The 18,021-nt window shown below is 49.8% G+C and overlaps 1 protein-coding gene and 1 long non-coding RNA gene across 2 annotated transcripts; both read left to right on the forward strand.

The window, feature by feature from the left end:
- Positions 1–264: 264 nt before the first annotated feature.
- On the forward strand, positions 265–12,703 carry CCNL1 (cyclin L1). The gene is made up of 11 exons (XM_048314342.1): positions 265–534; positions 722–796; positions 957–1,066; positions 7,024–7,144; positions 7,556–7,620; positions 8,897–8,996; positions 9,113–9,217; positions 9,459–9,600; positions 10,751–10,862; positions 10,989–11,087; positions 11,964–12,703. Exons 1-11 carry the CDS (start codon positions 280–282, stop codon positions 12,313–12,315), a joined length of 1,536 nt encoding a protein of 511 aa, XP_048170299.1. The 5' UTR covers positions 265–279; the 3' UTR covers positions 12,316–12,703.
- A 2,080-nt stretch (positions 12,704–14,783) lies between these two features.
- On the forward strand, positions 14,784–17,329 carry LOC125330776. The gene is made up of 3 exons (XR_007205703.1): positions 14,784–14,924; positions 15,657–15,740; positions 16,370–17,329. It is a non-coding gene; the product is annotated as an uncharacterized LOC125330776 (long non-coding RNA).
- The last annotated feature ends 692 nt before the right edge of the window (positions 17,330–18,021 follow it).

Consider the following 18,021-nt stretch of genomic DNA (forward strand, 5'->3'; position numbering starts at 1 on the left):
CAGTTTATCCAGCATCGTTCCCGCTCCCTCGCTGCTGCGGCGCACACCCAGTTACTCTGCACCGGTTTAAACCCGGTCCCGGTCCCGATCCTTGTCCCGTTCCCGATCCCTGTCCCGGTCCCGTTCCCTGTTCCCGGTCCCGGGGCGTGTCCCGCGGACTCTTTTTTCCCGCCGTCCCCCGCGCGCGCGGCGCTGGTGGGTGCGTCACGCGCGGGGCCGCGCAGTCGGCGCGCGGCCGCTCCCGGGAGCGGACCCAGACCCAGCGCCCGCTCCGCCGCCATGGCCGCCGCGCACCCGGGCCCCGCCGCGCCTGCCGCCCCCGTCCCGCCGCCCCCCGCCGCCCCGGGCATCCTCATCGGCGACCGGCTCTACTCCGAGGTATCGCTGACCATCGACCACTCGCTGATCCCCGAGGAGCGCCTCTCGCCCACCCCCTCCATGCAGGACGGGCTGGACCTGCAGTGCGAGACCGACCTGCGCATCCTGGGCTGCGAGCTCATCCAGGCGGCCGGGATCCTGCTGCGGCTGCCGCAGGTGAGCCCTTGCCGGGGCTTGCGGAGGGGCAGGGGAGGAAGGGAAGGGAAGGGCGGGCGCCGCCATTGTGGCGGCGGGAAGGGCGTGAGGCGGCGCGGGGGGGCGGCGGTGCCTCACACAAAATGGCGGCGGCTGGGCCAGGGCACTGACTCGGCTCCTTCTCCCTCCTCCTCCTCTGCCCTCACAGGTGGCCATGGCGACGGGGCAGGTGCTGTTCCATCGTTTCTTCTATTCCAAGTCCTTCGTCAAGCACAGCTTTGAGGTGAGCGCGGCCCGAGGGTACCGGGGGAGGGCGGATGGGGCGGCCACGCGCTACACAGGCCGCTCGCTTCCAGACTGGCAGATTTGCTTCTTAGTTATGTAATTCTGATTTTATCTGGGTTAAAAGCTATTTGCTTAACGGAAACGGGGCTTCCTTTCAGATTGTTGCTATGGCCTGCATCAATCTCGCGTCCAAAATCGAAGAGGCGCCTCGTCGGATAAGGGACGTGATCAACGTGTTCCATCACTTGCGGCAGTTAAGGGCAAAAAGGTAAGATCAGCTTCGTTATGAGCATAAGCACCTGTTACCACTAATGTACGTTGCAGTTCTCAATTCACAGTATTTTTCCAGGCTAAGTTCAACGACCTAAAATTGAGAAGGGAGTGCCCATTGGCTGCTGTGTAGGCAGTACAGTGCAATCCCGGCTGCTTCTGCTTTTGTTCACGTGGTAGACCCGTTTTCGTTGTTGATTTAGCTACAGGTTATGGTTGACAGGTATTGTTCTAGTTTTACATTCATGGTTGTGGTTTCAGGTCTGTTTGTTGATTTTTTTGATGTCTTGTAGTTGTTGTGAGGTAGTCTTAGGTGTGAGTGGCTAGTTAGCAAGTTGCTGCGTATTCTCCAGATTTTTAAGCGTATTCAGCAGTTGTGATGCTTTTCTGTCATTAGTCTGTGGCTGCCCAAGCGTGGTTGTGGTGCTAAGAAAGTACCTGTTGAGAAGAAACTGAATTTTCAGTGGTGATAGTGTTACTTTCAAAAAAAAGCCATTTTAGAGAGTACCTGAAGAAAGGTCTGATTTGGCCTGCAGTGTCTGCAGCTTTAATGGTGAGGAATGTGCCATTGAGTCTGGGAGGCTGAAGGCATTTTTAGGTGCAGAAAGTGTGAGCTGCGTTGTTCTGGTGCCGTGCGCCTGTGCAGGTGGTGTAGAGCTGTCCAAGTTATGAGGACTTAATGCTGCTTTTTGTGTGTAAAGCAACATTTTTCATGTGTAAAGCAAATTAACGATGCCTTGAAAGGAGCAAGGAGTGGTTGAAGGGAAGGAGTTCTCTAAGTTGCTGTTAAACACAAATCTCCTTAATTTTGTCGGGCAGCAGTATTGCAGTCTGGGATTGGAGGCTTCAACTTTGCCTCTGGTGGCTGATTGCTTAAAGTTCTAGGTACTCTGTAGCTACAAAAGGATTTTGTTTTCAGCTACGCTGTTAAATTCATACTTTATTTCTCTGCCGTGTGTCACCAGGTTACGGCAGGAATTTAAACTTCAGTGTTGTTGAACCTTTTCTGAGAAACAGAGTAGAAATCCCGAAGGAAACCAGCTGTTTGTTGGTGTCTTTATCCTGGTTATGCTTCTGTTGAAGCCAGAGCTTCGGCTTTTATTGCCTCCTGTTGGTGCTGTTCTAGTTAGTTTTAGATCCAAGAAGAAAGAGTCGGTGTTATCCTTTGGAATTTAGCTTTGTTCTGTCTGGCTTTTAAAGCTGTTATCCCTGATGGCCCCAGGAGAGCTGTGTGGAGTTATGCCGGGTGTGAATTCAGTGGGATTGTCTTGGCAGTTATTAAGGGAGTCTGGTTATTGGAATTACTGGAGCAGGCTCAGTGATTAGTAACGTTCTGGCCTCCATCCAGGCAGTGAAGGTTAATTAATCATATGCCTTGCTTTTCTTTGCATCAAGAATACAAATTAGTTGTTTCTTTGTGCTGTGTGAAGGATCAGAGAAACTGAACTTAACCTGTGAATTTAAATCTTTCCAGCTAGCCTGTTCCAAATCCCAACTTGTGCATGTTACGTGGTGCCTAAAGTGCATCATGTCCAGAGAAATCGTGCACTGCTACCCATTATTTTCGGGAGAAATGGGTATTGTTGCTCTGCGATTCTGAGTGAATCTGCATGAAATGAACCTTAAAAATGCTGCAGTCTGACATTCAGACTTGCACACCCCCTCCCCTTTTTTTTTTTTAGCAAGCAGGATGTAAACGTTTTTCTGTACTTTTTACAAGCTGACAATTCCATCACCTGTACACGTTATTAACTTCAACTCTTTTTTCCCTTGCAACCGACTATACAGCGACCAGCTACATTTACCAAAGCCTGGGTGATGTGGAGTGGTACATAAAGATGAAGCTGTCGTCATGGCAACAGTGAGTGAAGTATCGAAAATCCCCAAGGAGAAGCCAGTGCTCTGAGCATAGGTCACTGGAATCGGGGGACTAACAGGTTGGCCGCTGGTGAACCATTTGGAAGAACTCCTGTATCTTGTTATAAGCTTTTTTCTTTGCTGTCCAGGTTTTTAGAATACTAGCTTAATCTTTTTTATTTTTTACTGAAGCTAACACTTAGGCTATAGTTAGTCTCTCACACACAACCCAGAACTGAAACAGGCTGCTGTACTTTCTTTTTCAGTCTAGCATTTCTGTTAACTGAAGCTCTTAACCTGCACACATTTGGGGTAGTTTGGGTAGGCTTTGCTTTCTTTCTTAACCAGTTTTGGGTTCTTAGTTCCACTTTCTGGCTCTGTATAATTGCAGTTTGAATTCACAGTAAAACAAGGGTGCGGAAGTCTTGAATTTGTACATTTTTATCAATTATGATGTAAGCAGTCCCTTCTATGTACCTGTTTGCAGAACTGGGAATTGCATTGGAATTTTCTTTTTATGAGACATGTAGTCAACTGAGGTGGTATTTCTAATGCTGAGAAGTAAGAAAAAGCTAAATAAGTGTTTTGGACAAGCATATTTTCTTTGGGATCTTTGACGAGCATATGTGATGTAGAACTGCATGTAAAAATGTTTGTGTGCATGGAGAAAAGCTCGTACTATGGAAAAACTGCTTTTTAAATAACTGTGTGCCAAAACCTCTGTGTTCTGAGCAAAGTGCAACTGTTGTTTAACTTGTAGAATGTAGTTTGAAGTTGATTATATTTCTTTTAACTGTGCCTGAAAGCTGCAGAAAGTCCTGAGACTGGAAATGTGACTCGTGTGGTGCTGTAATCTCACATGGTGCTTTGAGGTGCTCAGTCAGCTGTTCCTCACTCAGGGGCCCTGCAGCGGGGCTGCGTTAATGACACACATTCTTAGTGCCTTCAGACTGTCCTGCAAACCTGTGCTGCTTGTGTTTGTGATCCTGGAGACAAACAGAGAACTGGTGATCTTTTGCTGACCAGCATAACAGATACCTGCTCTTTGAAATGAGGTGCTGGTGCTCTGCTGTACTTGTCACAAGTGCTTTGCTCATTAGGAACAAAACTCCACGCAGGGCACTGTTCCTCCAAGTATTAGTCACGTCAAAGCCATCAAAGTTTATTATTGCACCAAATGAAGCTGCAGCTGTGTGGAGAACTTAGGTCTCATTTGTCAGAGTGATTTTTAAAAAAGGTATTTTTAATTTATTTACTGTTGCAAACACATTACAGTGTGTGTTAATCTTTTGGGTTGTTACGCAGTCTAAATCCCAATCAAGTTTTGCATCTTAAGTGTTTGATTGACTTCCCAGAGGGGCCACTGTGTGCTCTGTTCTTAAAGATAAAGTCTTGCCTGGAGCTCTAGTGCTGGTCTGTAGGAACAGATTCCAAGTAAGAATTTGCAAGACTCCTTGGCTGTACAGGGTTTGAAGCTTATATTTCATATATAAGTTTACAAATTCTTTTTCTCTGGTTTCTTACTTGACCCTAAGATAATTCTTGGACTGAGAATTAAGTGCAGCAAATGCAGTGGCAAAGTTCCTCTTTTTTCTTAGTAGAAAGCAAAGAAGTTTTTCAAAGGGGAATCTCTGAAGTTTCTGACTTGTAAATGATTATTTACCAGCCTTGCGGATTTTATGGCAAAAGTATTAAATTAACAAATCAATGCAGTGGAGAACTTGACTTTTGCCAGTAATAAGGTGCAGTAAACCACTTAAGCCTTCTGGGGATTTTTGTTTTTCCATAAGTGGATAAAAGGTTGCATTTGTTTGGAAATCTTGTCTGGATAAACTGATGGTTTTCATGGCTTCCTTAGGGCTGTAGGTCTCTAGGACTTGTGACCAAAGGAATGTGGGACAGCAGAGTAAAGCAAAGCACACTTGGTATGTTGGGTTTCCTGTCCCTGTGCTATGGAACATGTGCCAAGTGTGAACTGTTGGTGCTGATCCCGTGGCCCTGTGTGAGGACAGTGAAAACTTAAACTACAGTAAAGGCTCATGTCTGTCCTGCTGCACTTGGAGCCACCTTAACTTCAGAGCTCTCAGGGGATGCAGGAAGTAACAGACTCCTGTGCAGTCCCACTGGAGATTTTTTTAATAGACTGGAAGTCATGGCTGTCCTAAGTGTTTAACCCAAGATCTCCTACCTGTGATGAAGTTTTCTGCTAACAAACAGCCTGGATGCCTGAACTCACTCTGGATGCTGCTCTGCAGATCCTGTTAATGCCAGTGATCTCAAGATGAAACTGAGGAGAGAAATACTGAAGGAAACATTATCAACACAAGTAAAATTGACAGGAATGGGTTGGAAGTGAATCAGTTTCACTGATGGGAAGAACTCAGCTTGGTTGTTCCATTGTCCCACTCCAGAGCACTGTGTTCAGCCCATCTCTGTAGTACTGGAGTGTTCAGACAAAATCAGCTCCTCACTGAAGTAGTTACCTTAAAGAGGCTTGAAAACCTTTTCTTTTTCAGTTAATTTATGGGGAGAAAAGAAAAACAGCCAACCATAAACAAAACAAAAAAATCCCCCAAGTCTGGTTTTATTTAGAGGAGCTGAAAATTAACTTTTCCTGATGAGTGAGAGTAACACACTTAACTAGAGAAGTTACTCTGATGGAACGTGGAAAACCTGGTAATTTGTATAATGAGTCAGTACTTGAATTGTACCAGGAAGCTGCAGTCGTTCATTCCAGAGCTGGGCGCTGCATCTCAGCCCCTTGGGAAGAGCAGGGACAGCTCATGCTTCACGTGCATGGTTGTACAACAAGATGCTTTCATTAGGGAGGTTTGTTGTGTCCTTTGCCCGTGGCAATCCGTGTCTGTCCAGGTGACTGCAGAGGTCATGCCATAAACTGGATTGTTGAAGTTGGGGAGCTCATCCAGCCTTGTCATTAAATTGACCTTTTCTTCCTGGGGTGGGAACCTTGTTTTTTTGAGTGTTTTTTTCTGCTCTGTGACCTATCAGGGAAGAGAAGTAAGATCCACTCGTGGAATTTGCAGGTTGGCAGTGAAATATTTTGTCTGATACAACAAAAACTGTATTTTGAATCCACTTTGCATTACTTTTTTTTCTTTTGAAGGTAATGTAAAATAAATTTGTCACCAGTGCTTGGGGTGTATCATGTACAGACTGTGGTTTATTAGAGCATAATGAGCTGCAAAAACATTATTCTGCTTTGGAAAGCACATGGAATGTGTGAGGCATATTACAGGGAAAAAGCTGATCTGTCTTCAGGAGGAAGTGGATTAAAATATCCCATGTGGAATGTTGAAAGGTCGAGTCTAAGCACGGACAAAGCAAAGAATATGCAATGGCGTGTGACACCTGTGCATAAAGTGTACAGAAGGTTACTGTGGTTAAACATGCTCTGGACAGTTCAGGGGTTGGATTTGGAAGGAATTAGGGCTTGACTGTGCTGGAGTTTGAAATCTCTCTCTAAATGAGCTGTTGTTTTGCAAATGCAAACAGCAGGAACATCCCTGGTACGGCTGGAGAGGGTGCAGGCCCAGAGTCCCAGGCAGATCTGTCCCCATTTCCCAGGTTGATTCTGTGCTTCACTCAGCTTTTCGCACATCACAGGGCAGGGCTGGCTTCTCTGAAGGGTGATTCAGCTGCTCTTCCAGCTGCATAGGAAACTGCCATTTCTAAAGCACGAGTTGCTACTTTAATACCAGTAAGAACCCTGTTCTGGTTTACTTCTGCTTTGAAATCTTGCCTGGCAAAGGACTCCTGCCACCTCTGCCACAGAGAGGAAATGTTCTTGGGCGTGCCCCATCAAGCCAACTCCTTCCAGCAGCTGGAGCAGTGCAGTTTGCATACACAGGAGCAGAAGGGTTTTTTTTTTTTAATCTCAGCCATCTAATCTTTAGCTAGCCAAAAGCAGCAACTAAACTAGTTTATCTAAACTTGGACAGCACAAGATTAATGCTTAAACTTGCTTGCAGGAGTTGAAAACCGGTTTCTGTTGCCATTAGTTGGTTGGAAGGGAAAACAGAGTTGCCGTTATTTTTGGATATGCAAAACAGTTTTGATTTTATTTCTTGCAAACTATAGGACTCCAAGCCCCCTGATACTTGATCAGAACTACATAAACACCAAAAATCAAGTAATCAAAGCAGAAAGGAGGGTACTGAAGGAGTTGGGATTTTGTGTTCATGTCAAGCATCCTCATAAGGTGAGTTCTCAACAATAATGTAATTGTAATTCTTACTCTACCTTGGTGGCATCACTGGGAGCTGTGGAACAAGAAACACAGGTGTCAGAACGACCTGGATTCTTCTCTTTATTCCTCTGTAGTTAATTGTGGTTTTGCCAGAGTACTTGGGCAAACAGCCCTATTGACTTTAGTAGAAGTCATTTCCCTTAGAAAGGGTGAAGGTGGCTGGTGTGAAAAGCACGGAAAAGTAGTGAAATAAGAATTGTCTGTGGGTAACATGAGAGTGTGTGCTTGGAGAGAAGGAGCCCCCATTGCTTGGGCATAGTGTTTGATTTTATTTTTTTTTAACATATGTATATATTTACTTCCCTACTCCTGCTTTATATGTTGAAACTGAGTCTTTTTTCTCTTCCCCCCCTTATTCCTCAGATCATTGTTATGTATTTACAAGTCCTAGAATGTGAACGTAATCAAACCCTGGTACAGACAGCCTGGTAAGTTTGCTGTTTTCCATTCTTTTCCTAGCCAGGAAAATAGTAGCAGAAATAACAAGCCTACTGATCCCTATGCAAAGCAATGAGATGTAAGTTACCACCCAAATACATTTGGAAAATCTTGTGGTGCTTGTTTCTGCTTACTATTTTCATGGCTTGATTCCAGCGTAGCAATGGAGAACTCAATTTAACTTTGTTCTTTTTTCTACTCTTTGATTGAAGGGTAGTCCCTGCTGGTAAGTCATAGAGCTCTGCCCTCTGCACCTCAGCCCATGACCTGGGGATGGCTGCTTTGGCTGCCCTTCTCTCCAGCCAAGCCAGTGCAAGCCTCAGCGAGTTCACTGCCATCGGGCAGCACCTCCTAGTTCTGTCCTGGCGCCAGGATTTGTATATTTGGTTCTAGAAGTAACTGTTACAACTGTTTCTCGATGTCTTTGTTGCCTACCTGCTGTATGTTAAAGGACACGTGGGGGACGGTTCTACCAGCATTTCTTTAGTTGATTTAACATTTAAACTTGAGTTAAACAGAGGAGGACAGTGCATGCAGCATGTTCACTTAGCAGCCAGGCTGGGCATGGGGGTGTAGAGTCCTCACTGGCTGACTGCTGTTCCTCTTTCCCATAGCTTGGGAATTTAGAAATCCGTGGAACTCTGCTGTTCTCGGTATCTCTGGGCGTGTGTTGCTTGGCAGTGCCAGCCCTGTGCAAGAACAGGAGCTCAGGGGAGTGGGGGTCCAGGTCTAACTCACAGGTCTTTTCCAATAGTGAGCAAATGGGATGCATCTCCCTGGATGAAGTTGATGTGACTCAAGGCACACAAAATTAAAATGCAGTCGGAGTTTTATGAACTCCGTAGGTTGCACGTAGCCTCTGGAACATGGTAGGTTGAAAATACACCTTGCTCTCCTGGTGGCACTTGAGTTCTACATTGATTTTTAAATACAAACCCTTTGGTGTTTAAGACAATCAGCTGGACGGATGCAAAGTAGTTAAATTGTAACTCAGTGGACACTTCCCAGGATAATTTAACCTCGGGAGTAACCATTCCACACTTCTTGAATTTACTGCTGTACGTTACTGCCTTGGGTTTAAACCAGTGGCAGTGGTGCAAACTGGTACGAAGTGACACATGTAAACATCCAACACAGTCATCCAAAAGAAATCACATGTTTCATATAACAACAGAAAAAATAATAAAGTCAATTGAGTCTCCAGTGTTGTTATCCTCTAAAAGAAAAGCAAACCGGAGATCCGACCTCTGCTGCTTTGTTTTTTAGGAATTACATGAACGACAGCCTCCGGACGAACGTGTTCGTTCGCTTCCAGCCGGAGACCATCGCGTGCGCGTGCATTTACCTCGCTGCTAGAGCCCTGCAGGTGAGCACTGGCTGCCCTGAGCACTGCTGCTGGTCTGGCTTAAAGAAAATTCATGGAAATACTTCAGCAAACCTGGCCTGAAATCTCCATTACGCTTCCCCTTGTTTGATTTTCAGATCCCACTGCCTACCCGTCCCCACTGGTTCCTGCTCTTTGGCACCACAGAAGAGGAGATTCAGGAGATCTGCCTAACAACTCTGAAGCTTTATACCAGAAAGAAGGTGAGTTTGACATCTTGGATTTTCTTGCTTGAGGCTCAGTGCAGCTTGAGCTGAATTATGGTGGTCCAGAAAAGTTTGGGAATGACTAATACAGATGTACTAATGGGGAAGGTTCCTCGAAGGAGAGAACAAATTCTGGAAGTTACGTTACTGGACAGATCATTAAAAGCCAACTCAGTAAAAGGAGATGAAAATATGAATTACATTAGTTCAGCTTCTTACCTGGTTGTTACTTCCACAGCCCAATTACGAATTTCTGGATAAAGAAGTAGAAAAGAGGAAAATGGCACTACAGGAAGCAAAACTGAAGGCAAAAGGTTTAAATCCAGATGGAACTCCAGCACTCTCAACGCTGGGTGGCTTTTCTCCTGCATCCAAACCATGTAAGCTTGTTTTCTGAACAGAAACTTGCATGATACTGTGTGATAAGTATTTGTGTAAAAATAAAGGAGGTTTGCTTTTTGAGCTGTTAGGCAGTTCAGGCTTTCTCACAGAATGAAGCAGCAAGGCAATTTTTTTTTTTTAACATAGATTTTAAAACCAGATTAGAGGGAAAAGGGATGCTTTATGCCATATTTCCCCAGATAAGAGAGTGATACATGAATAATATGCACCCTTAAGAGACTGAAGCAGGAGTTGCTGTGTGTTCTGTGATGTGAAGAGAGCCTTTCTGGATTTGATTTGAGGGTGCTGCAGTAGCCTTCATGGCCCCTTTTTGCAGCAGGTATCTGTGAAAATTCCCTCCACTGGTTGTTTTTAATGTACTTGGCAACTGTGTGGTGCAGTGAGGGCAGACAGCTGGTGGGCAGGAAATGGGGGAGGGACAGGCCCAGCACTGCCTTGGCATCAGAGGGAATGAATTGGAGCATGTATTTTGAACTGCCAGTCTGTCTGAACTCTCATGGTTTCTCCTGAAGAGTCCTGAGTTTTCAGAGGTCTTTGGGCTGGGAAGTGTGAATTTCTCACTGAACAAGGAAAGTGTTTCATTTCTGTGAGGAGGGAGCCAGGGTTGGGAGAGTCTGAAAGCAGGAGCTGTGGTGGACTTAACAGCCCTTCCATGAAAGGGGAATCCACCTCTGGGCTGTACCAGCTGTCTAGAGACACACTGACATCCTGACTAGATGATTTTATTTGTTGCTCATTTGTATTTGTGCCATTAATGTAAAGGTGAAATCTGTAGTTTTGCTGGGCAGGCTTAATCCTTTCTCTATAGCATTGGAAATAAGTGTCAGGGTAACAATTCTGTATTGTGGGCCACGAGGGCAGCTTTTTTTTTGTACCTTTTGGTCCCACGTGAGCCTGGCTGTGTGCTCTGAAGGTCACAGTGCTGCTCCTCCTTCATGGGCAGAGGGTGTCCCCATGAATATCCCATTCCAGGAGTGAATATAAATGGAGAGATGGGATGAAATAATAGCTGTGGAGTTCATATCTACACTTAGTGCAAGTCCTGGTGAAGGTGTCTCAGGGATGTACAGTGTGTTTATGACAAAGGATGAATAAAGAGCTAACTTTGAACTGAAATTTAATTCTTAGCTTCCCCAAGAGAAGTAAAAGCTGAGGAGAAATCTCCAGTGTCTGTGAATACCAAAACCATCAAAAAAGAGCCAGAAGAGAGGCAGCAAACGTCAAAGAGCCCTTACAACGGGTAGGTAAAACTCTCCTCCTGGTAAGAGTAGGCTTCAGTAGCAGTGCTTTCAGCTGAAGCCCAGGGAGCTCCTGGGGAGCTCTCGCTGGGGTGGCAGTGCCTGAGCAGTGCTGGTTTGTCCCGCAGGCTGCGGAAGGAGAGCAAGAGGAGCCGGAGCAGCAGAAGCGCCAGCCGGTCCCGCTCCCGGACAAAGTCCCGCTCCCGCTCCCACACCCCCCGCAGGCAGTGAGTGGGGCTGGGGGGCTGCACTGGGGGGCTCGTGGGTTTTGTCACACTTAGTCCTGTAAATACAGGGTATTTCAGCAGGGCTTTGCACTTCTCAGAGCCAGGGGCACTCCCAAGTGCTGCCCAGCAAAAGGGGGGAGGCTTGGCTTGACTTCAGGCTCTTGGTTCTGGGTGTGGAGCAGCTCTTAAGAGTTCAGGCTGTAAAATGGAAGCTTAAGCCTGTCCTAACTGCACTGTACCTGAGGAGTCTGAGGTGGGCTGGGGTTAGTCTTCCCTCATTGGATAGTCTTCACAAGGGTACCATTACAAGTGAGAGCAGTCTTTGGGAGCACAGTGCCCTTGGAAGGGGGAGAAGTGCTCCAGGTGTGGCAGCTTCCTTGTGTCAGTGCTCCCTGGTGCAGTGCCTGGCTCTTCAGGACTCTGCCCCTCTCCTGGGACGGGGAGAGGGGGATGCGGTGAGAGCTGCTGCCTTTCAGGCTCACATCTAAATTGGAGGCTGCCAGCTTGGATGTCAGTGTTCCCCAAAGCATTGCTGAAGGAAAAAGGCAATACCCAGTTAGTGATCTGCTGTTGAGGGAAGACCCTTGGTGGACAAAAGGTGCTGCATTCTGGTTTTAGTTTGAGCTGTTTGTTTTCAAATGAGCTCAGCTAAAAGACTCACAGAGTGGTTGGGGTTGGAATGACCTTAAATGCCACATCACCGACCCCAGCCTTCCATGGGGCAGGTTGTGTGTCCCGAGACATTCTCTGTCCTCCCTCACTCATCCCTGTGGGGCAAAGTCTGATTTCTTCCAGTAGCTTGGAAGCTCTGAGCGCCGATTTCTGTTTGACTTTGCTGGTGTTGGGCACACGCTGTAACCCTTTCCTCTCGCGCAGCTACAACAACCGGCGGAGCCTGTCGGGCACGTACAGCTCCCGCTCGCGCAGCCGCTCGCGCAGCCACAGCGCGAGCCCGCGGCGGCACCACAACCACGGCTCGCCCCACGCCAAGGCCAAGCACGGCCGCGAGGAGCTCAAGGGCGCCAGCAGACACGGCCACAAGCGGAAAAAGTCCCGCTCCCGCTCGCAGAGCAAATCCCGGGAGCACTCGGAGGCGGCCAAGAAGCACCGGCACGAGCGCGGCCACCACCGGGAGCGGCGCGAGCGCTCGCGCTCCTTCGAGCGCTCCCACAAGGGCGGGAAGCACCACGGCAGCGGCCGCTCGGGGCACGGCCGGCACCGGCGCTGAGCCCACGGGCTGCGGCACGGCACGGCACGGGGACTGCACGGGGCTGGGGCAGCTTCAACCCAAATCTCGGTTTCTGAAAGGTGTAGAAGACTTTTCTTTTGGGAAAGAAACTGTTACCAACTTTTGCACATAATACCTTAGCAGTATCCCAGAGGTGGCAAACGATCAGGTTCACTGTATGTATTAGAGTTGTGTATTGTTTATTGAGCTGAGAACTGGAGAAAGGATTTCTGTAAAAAAGCAAAACGTACCTTATTTTTATACCAGTCAATTGCAGACGCTTATATTTAAGTATAGTTATTTGTTTAAACATGGTGGAGACTTTCTTACACTGGTTTTAGTCTGCATGTGTTCAAAGATTTTTACAAGAAATAAAATATAAAGCTTTTTTTTTTTTTTTTACTGCCTGTTGGATGCCAAATGTGTGGAAACTGAACTTGGTTTTCTTACATGCCGTGGCTTGACCCTTGTGCCAGAGTGGGACACGGGCTGTGGATGTGCTGCTGTTGGGAGGGAAAAACTGAGGAAGCTTTGGATGTTTGTGTCCTGGGGATGCAGCTGGGTGGCCACGCAGCAGCTGCAGTAAATGGTCATGGATGAGCCAGGGAGGGGCTGCTGCCGTCCCCTGGCTCTCAGCTGCCCCTGGGGAGTTTGGAGTCTCCCTGCCCTGCCCCTCTCCCCTGGAGCTGCTCTCAGCTGTCCAGGTGCCATTCCTGGAGGGCTCAGGTCTCAGGGCTTTATCCCCATCTTTCATTGCAGTGGCAGGATGCTGGCAGGGAAGGGGGGATCCTCTTGCAGGTGTGATGCTGACACAGCCTGGGGCTGAGCCACCCCTTCCCTGTGGCACATCTGGGGAAGGGGAGACATTCCCTGTGCTGCGCTGGGAGCAGGAGCTGCTGGGACGTTCCTGGAGCTGTGCCTGCTGTGGGAAATGAGAGCTGGAACGGGAGCGAAGGACTCGGATCTGGTTCTCCAGCTGCTGCCCAGGTGGTGCCAAGCCCTGGAGCCGCAGGTGAGAGGCGTTGGCTGTCCTGCACCCGGAGCCCCTGGGCTCTCCCAAAAGGCCTCTCCCCGTTCGTGCCGAGGCTGATCGCAGTGTCCCCCTGCAGAGCCCAGTGCTGCGGGCTGGTCCCTGGCACCAGGGCAGTGCCAGTCTCGCTGGGCAGTTGTTCTGCAGACCTCAGAGAGGGGAGGAAACCTGAGCAGGAGCTCCGTGGCTGGTACGTCTGCCCTGTGTCCTGCTGGGCCCCTCTGCAGCTGCTCTGGAAATGCAGAAAGTGAATGTGTATTTTGGAGGAGGGAAAGATAAAATGTCTCTTTCTGTTCCTTGGTTACCACTGTTTTTCAATCTGTAACAACTGTTTTGTGTGTGTTGCTTTCAGGAAAATGTGTTCGTTGCTACGGAAATTGAAGGAGCTTTTTCCCCCAGACACAAATGCTGAGTCCAGAGCAGAGAGAAAACCCTGGGTCTGGAGGAGCAGCACCGCTGACTGTCTTGGATTTGGGGTTTGTGTTGGAGGGACCCGTGGAGGGCTCAGCCTTGGGTTTGTGGGAGCACCAGTGACCCCTCCATGCTTCCAGAGCTTTGCTCCCCTGAGCAGCTGGAGCAGCTGGAGCTGTGAACAGAGGGCAGCCCCTGCTGCCCCAGGCAACCCAGCAGGGAGTTCAGAGTTTGTTCTTCCCTGGGGGAAAATCCCATCCCCAGCCAGGGATGGGTGGATGGGTGGATGGGTGGGTGGAGGGATGGATGGCAGGCAGCCTGGCCCCCAGCAGGGCTGTGCCAGCGCTGGGATGTGCAGGAGGCACTTCCTGAGGGGAAAGCAGCAGCTCCCAGCTGGGAGTCCCAGCCTGGCCCTCAGGGCCTGTGTGGGTTCTGCAGGGGGACAAGAGGCAGGTGAGAGTCCTGAGGGGCTGTGGCCCCTCGATGCCCCATTCCCTGCAGGACTCATCAGGGGAGCTGCTGGGCACAGCAACCGGAATGTCCCTGTACCACAGCTCCTGTCTCTCCTAGGACTTGGAAATGTCCCTGAATTTTGAAGCGTCCCTGTATTTTCATGGAGCTCTGAACCACAGAAATGAGTCATTTGACAGGGCTGATGGACTTCAAACACCTGTACCGACCTCCAGGAGTCACCTGAGTCCACACTCTGCTCGTATCTCAGTAGCTGAGACAATTTTCCTGGGAAATCTGGAGTATTCCTGCCCTGGGTGGTGCTGCAGCCTCTGCCACGCTGCTGGAGATCAGGTGCTGCCACTGGGCTCTGAACATCTGAGACCCACAGCAACAGAAAAATGTCCCAGCCAGCTCTCCTTGGGCACAGGGCTTTGCCTGGGTGGGTCTCAGAGTTGCTTTTTCTCTGAGAAAAGGATTTTGTTAAAATTTTTTTACTAATTTTCAACAAAAAGATGCAAAGGTTTCAAGGCATTTCATGCAAACTGTTCTGCTTGTCCTTTACTTTCAGCTTTGTTACAGATATCAGAAGGATGAGCGTGGGCCAGGAGCTTTGGATGGTTTGGGAAGAGACAAAATGAACAATGTGAGAACATTTCTGATGGAAATCGGCCCAACAGGTCCCTCTCAGGGCTTCAGTTCCCCCCAAACCCCACAGGTGAGTGGCAGCAGGGGAGGTGATAAGGGCCCCTTTTCCAGGAAATCTTTCCCTGCTCCTGCCAGGAAATGCTCATGAAATCCATGACTTCACATCAGGCCAAGTCTGTGACTCTCCTGTCCATGCTCCTTGTTGCTTCCAAGCTCCTTGGGGCAGGAAGCAAACCTCCCTGGCCAGGCTGGCAATCACATCCCCCTTTGGAAAAAACACTCCTGCAGAGGAAACAGCTTTCCATCCCCTCCTCCTGCCTGGCCACAGCCCAGCAGGGCCATTGAAAAAAAAAAAAGGAAGTTAAAATTAGTAAAGCTGGCCTGAAGAAAAAAGTCTTTATATTCCAGTGGAAGGAAAAAACTTGGCAGAAGTGACCGTTTTTGTCCCAGGATGGAGAATCCTTCTGGATGGGTTTGCTGGAGAGGGTGAGGGGCTCGTGTCCCCACCCTGCAGAGACATTCCAGCTTCCCAATCCCCTGGGGCTCCAGGGATGCTGTGTCCCCATCATCCGGGGGCTTCTGTGTCCCCCTCATTCCCAGGGGGTTCTGTGTCCCCCTCATTCCCGGGGGTTCTGGACCCCCCTCATTCCCGGGGGGTTCTTTGTCCCCCTCATTCCCGGGGGGTTCTTTGTCCCCCTCATTCCCGGGGGGTTCTTTGGACCCCTCATTCCCAGGGATTCTGGACTCCTCATTCCCGGGATGCCGCGGCTGCTCCCGCTGCCGTTCTGGGTTTCCTCTGTAGGTGGAAGTGTTGCAGAGCCCAGCCGAGCCTCCCCTGCACTCACGGCTCTCTGTCTCTCCTCTGGACACACCAGAAGCCACCAAGGTGAGGAGGGGACAAATGTCCTGCCCTGGGCCATGGGGGCAGAGCAGCCCCATCCCCGCAGTCTCAGCCTCGGCTGAACACCCGAATTCCAGCTGTTGGGAGCTGAGGATGGATCAAAGCCTCGAGGGATGGCATTAGCCACCAGCTGATGATTCCCCAGGAGTGGCCAGTTACTGGGACAGCTGCGGGGGACAGCCCTGAATGACCCCAGAGGGGGGAGGGAAAATGAGGGTTTCTCACCATGGCCTGAGCTCCTGCAGGCCCTGGCACAGGTGTCCCAGAGAAGCTGTGGCTGCCCCATCCCTGGAATGTTGGTCCCTCTGAGGCCCTGCAGGTGCTGGGCAGCCCCAGGGCCTGTGCTCAGGAGCCAAGAGGGGAAATCCACAGCAAAATTATCTCAAACCAAGTGAATCTCCTGAAGGGCCCTCACAGATTTAATTACCCCTGATCAGTGATTGGTGCAGCTTCCCAAAATTCCTTCATGACTCGGGACCCCAGGTTTGTATGGAGCAATCAGGAGCTGGGACCCAAATGCCTGAGGTCCCATTTTAAAGTGATTTAGAGGCTGAGAAGCTGAGGTTTTGTTCAAAGCCTGAAGGTTTTTCTATGCCTCAACACCTCTAAAACAGGAAACATCTTCAGCATCTTTCTGCCAGCTGGTTCAAAGCCTGCCCCCCATGCTGAGGAGACACCTGGCCTGAGGACACGCGTGGGGTGACTGTGACTGAAGGAGCACAGAGTGGAGAGGCTGGCGCTGCCACCGCTGTCCCAAGGGAATAAAACATCCTCCCTGGGCAGAGAGCACCCTCCTTCCTCCCTCCTCAGCACCAGCCCAGCCCCAGCCCAGCCCTCCAGGATTCCACACTTTTACCCAGCACGATGCTCAGGACGCGTGGCCGGGCGGGGTGAGAGCACGGTGGTGCTTTGCCGTCCAGGAAACCGAGAGCAGCAAGCAGAGATGTTATCTCTGACATCTGGCTCTGATCAGGGAGCTCCGTCTGCCTTTGTCAATGGATGCGGGATGGCCCGCGGCTGCTTTTTGTTTCAGGACTCCTCTGGGGTTCCCCTGGCAGCAGCGAAGCCAACGGAGGGATCCCAGAGCTGGGGACACAGAGGCAGCACCGCCAGCCTTCCCCTCTGCCCTCCTCTCTGAGCAGCCACGGAGCAGAGCCAGCGCTGACCTTGGCACGGGCCAGAGAGCAGGAACGTGTCCTCACCCACCTTCCAACCCCCCAGGTGAGAGGTTTTAAGACGTTCATCCCATCCCAGCCCTGCCATGGGCAGGGACACCTTCCACTATCCCAGGCTGCTCCAATCCAACCTGGCTTTGGACACTGCCAGGGATCCAGGGGCAGGACACCCTGAGCACTGAGTGTCCTGCTCGTGCTCTCAGGGCTATGGTGATCATGAGGTTTGAGGTCCCGGCCTCATTTTCCCTGGGTCAGGCTAAGAGGGATCCTTGGAGACTTTTGCCTTCTGGGATGTGTGCATCTCCTCCACACATCCTGCTCTGTGCCAGGAGCCTGCCTGGGTTTTTGCTCTCCAGGCATTTCAGGTGCTGGCTTTGGATTAAATGCTCATGACATGAACCCCGACTCGTGCTGTGATCCGGGGGAGAGGCTGTTCCACAGATCCCGGGCAGGGGATGTTCCACAGCCCTCCTGCATGGCCCTGCCCAGCTGTGGATTCCCCACGTCTCCATTGCTGCCGGGGCCAGGCACACACACACATCCTCTCCCAGTGGAAGTCCTGTGGGCAAGAAACAGTTTCCCTGTCAGGTGGATCTTCAGCAGGTTTGGAACATCCTTACCCAGAGCCAGCCAGAGGAATGGATTTCTGTGGATTTCTATGAACACAAATTCACAGAAAATCCTGGTCTCCAGAACCAACCTTTTACCTGGGGATCAGAAATCCAAGTTCTCCCTGTGTCTGAGTGGGTGAATTCCTGCCTCATCCAGCTCCAGCTACTGCTTCCATCACCCTCCAAGGAGGTGCTGGAGTTATTTTTAGAAGGAATCCACAAAAACAACCCCCAAACCCAGACATCAGCAAACAGAATGGCGTTGGCAGCCACTGAGGCCGTGCTGCTACTTGGTTACACCCAAATCCTGCTCCACGTCTGACCCTTCCCGGATGCCCTCCAGCTGTTCCCGAGGATCCTTTTTTGGGTACGTTTCCCCAAAGGCACATGCGGTTCTTTGTTCAGAACTTCACGGTGATTAAAATGACCGCTCAGTCCTGGTAAGTGAAACCAACCCCTGCGGGCAGCGCAGTGCACAGG

Source organism: Corvus hawaiiensis, chromosome 10 (assembly GCF_020740725.1).
Source record: "Corvus hawaiiensis isolate bCorHaw1 chromosome 10, bCorHaw1.pri.cur, whole genome shotgun sequence".
Lineage (NCBI taxonomy): Eukaryota > Metazoa > Chordata > Aves > Passeriformes > Corvidae > Corvus > Corvus hawaiiensis.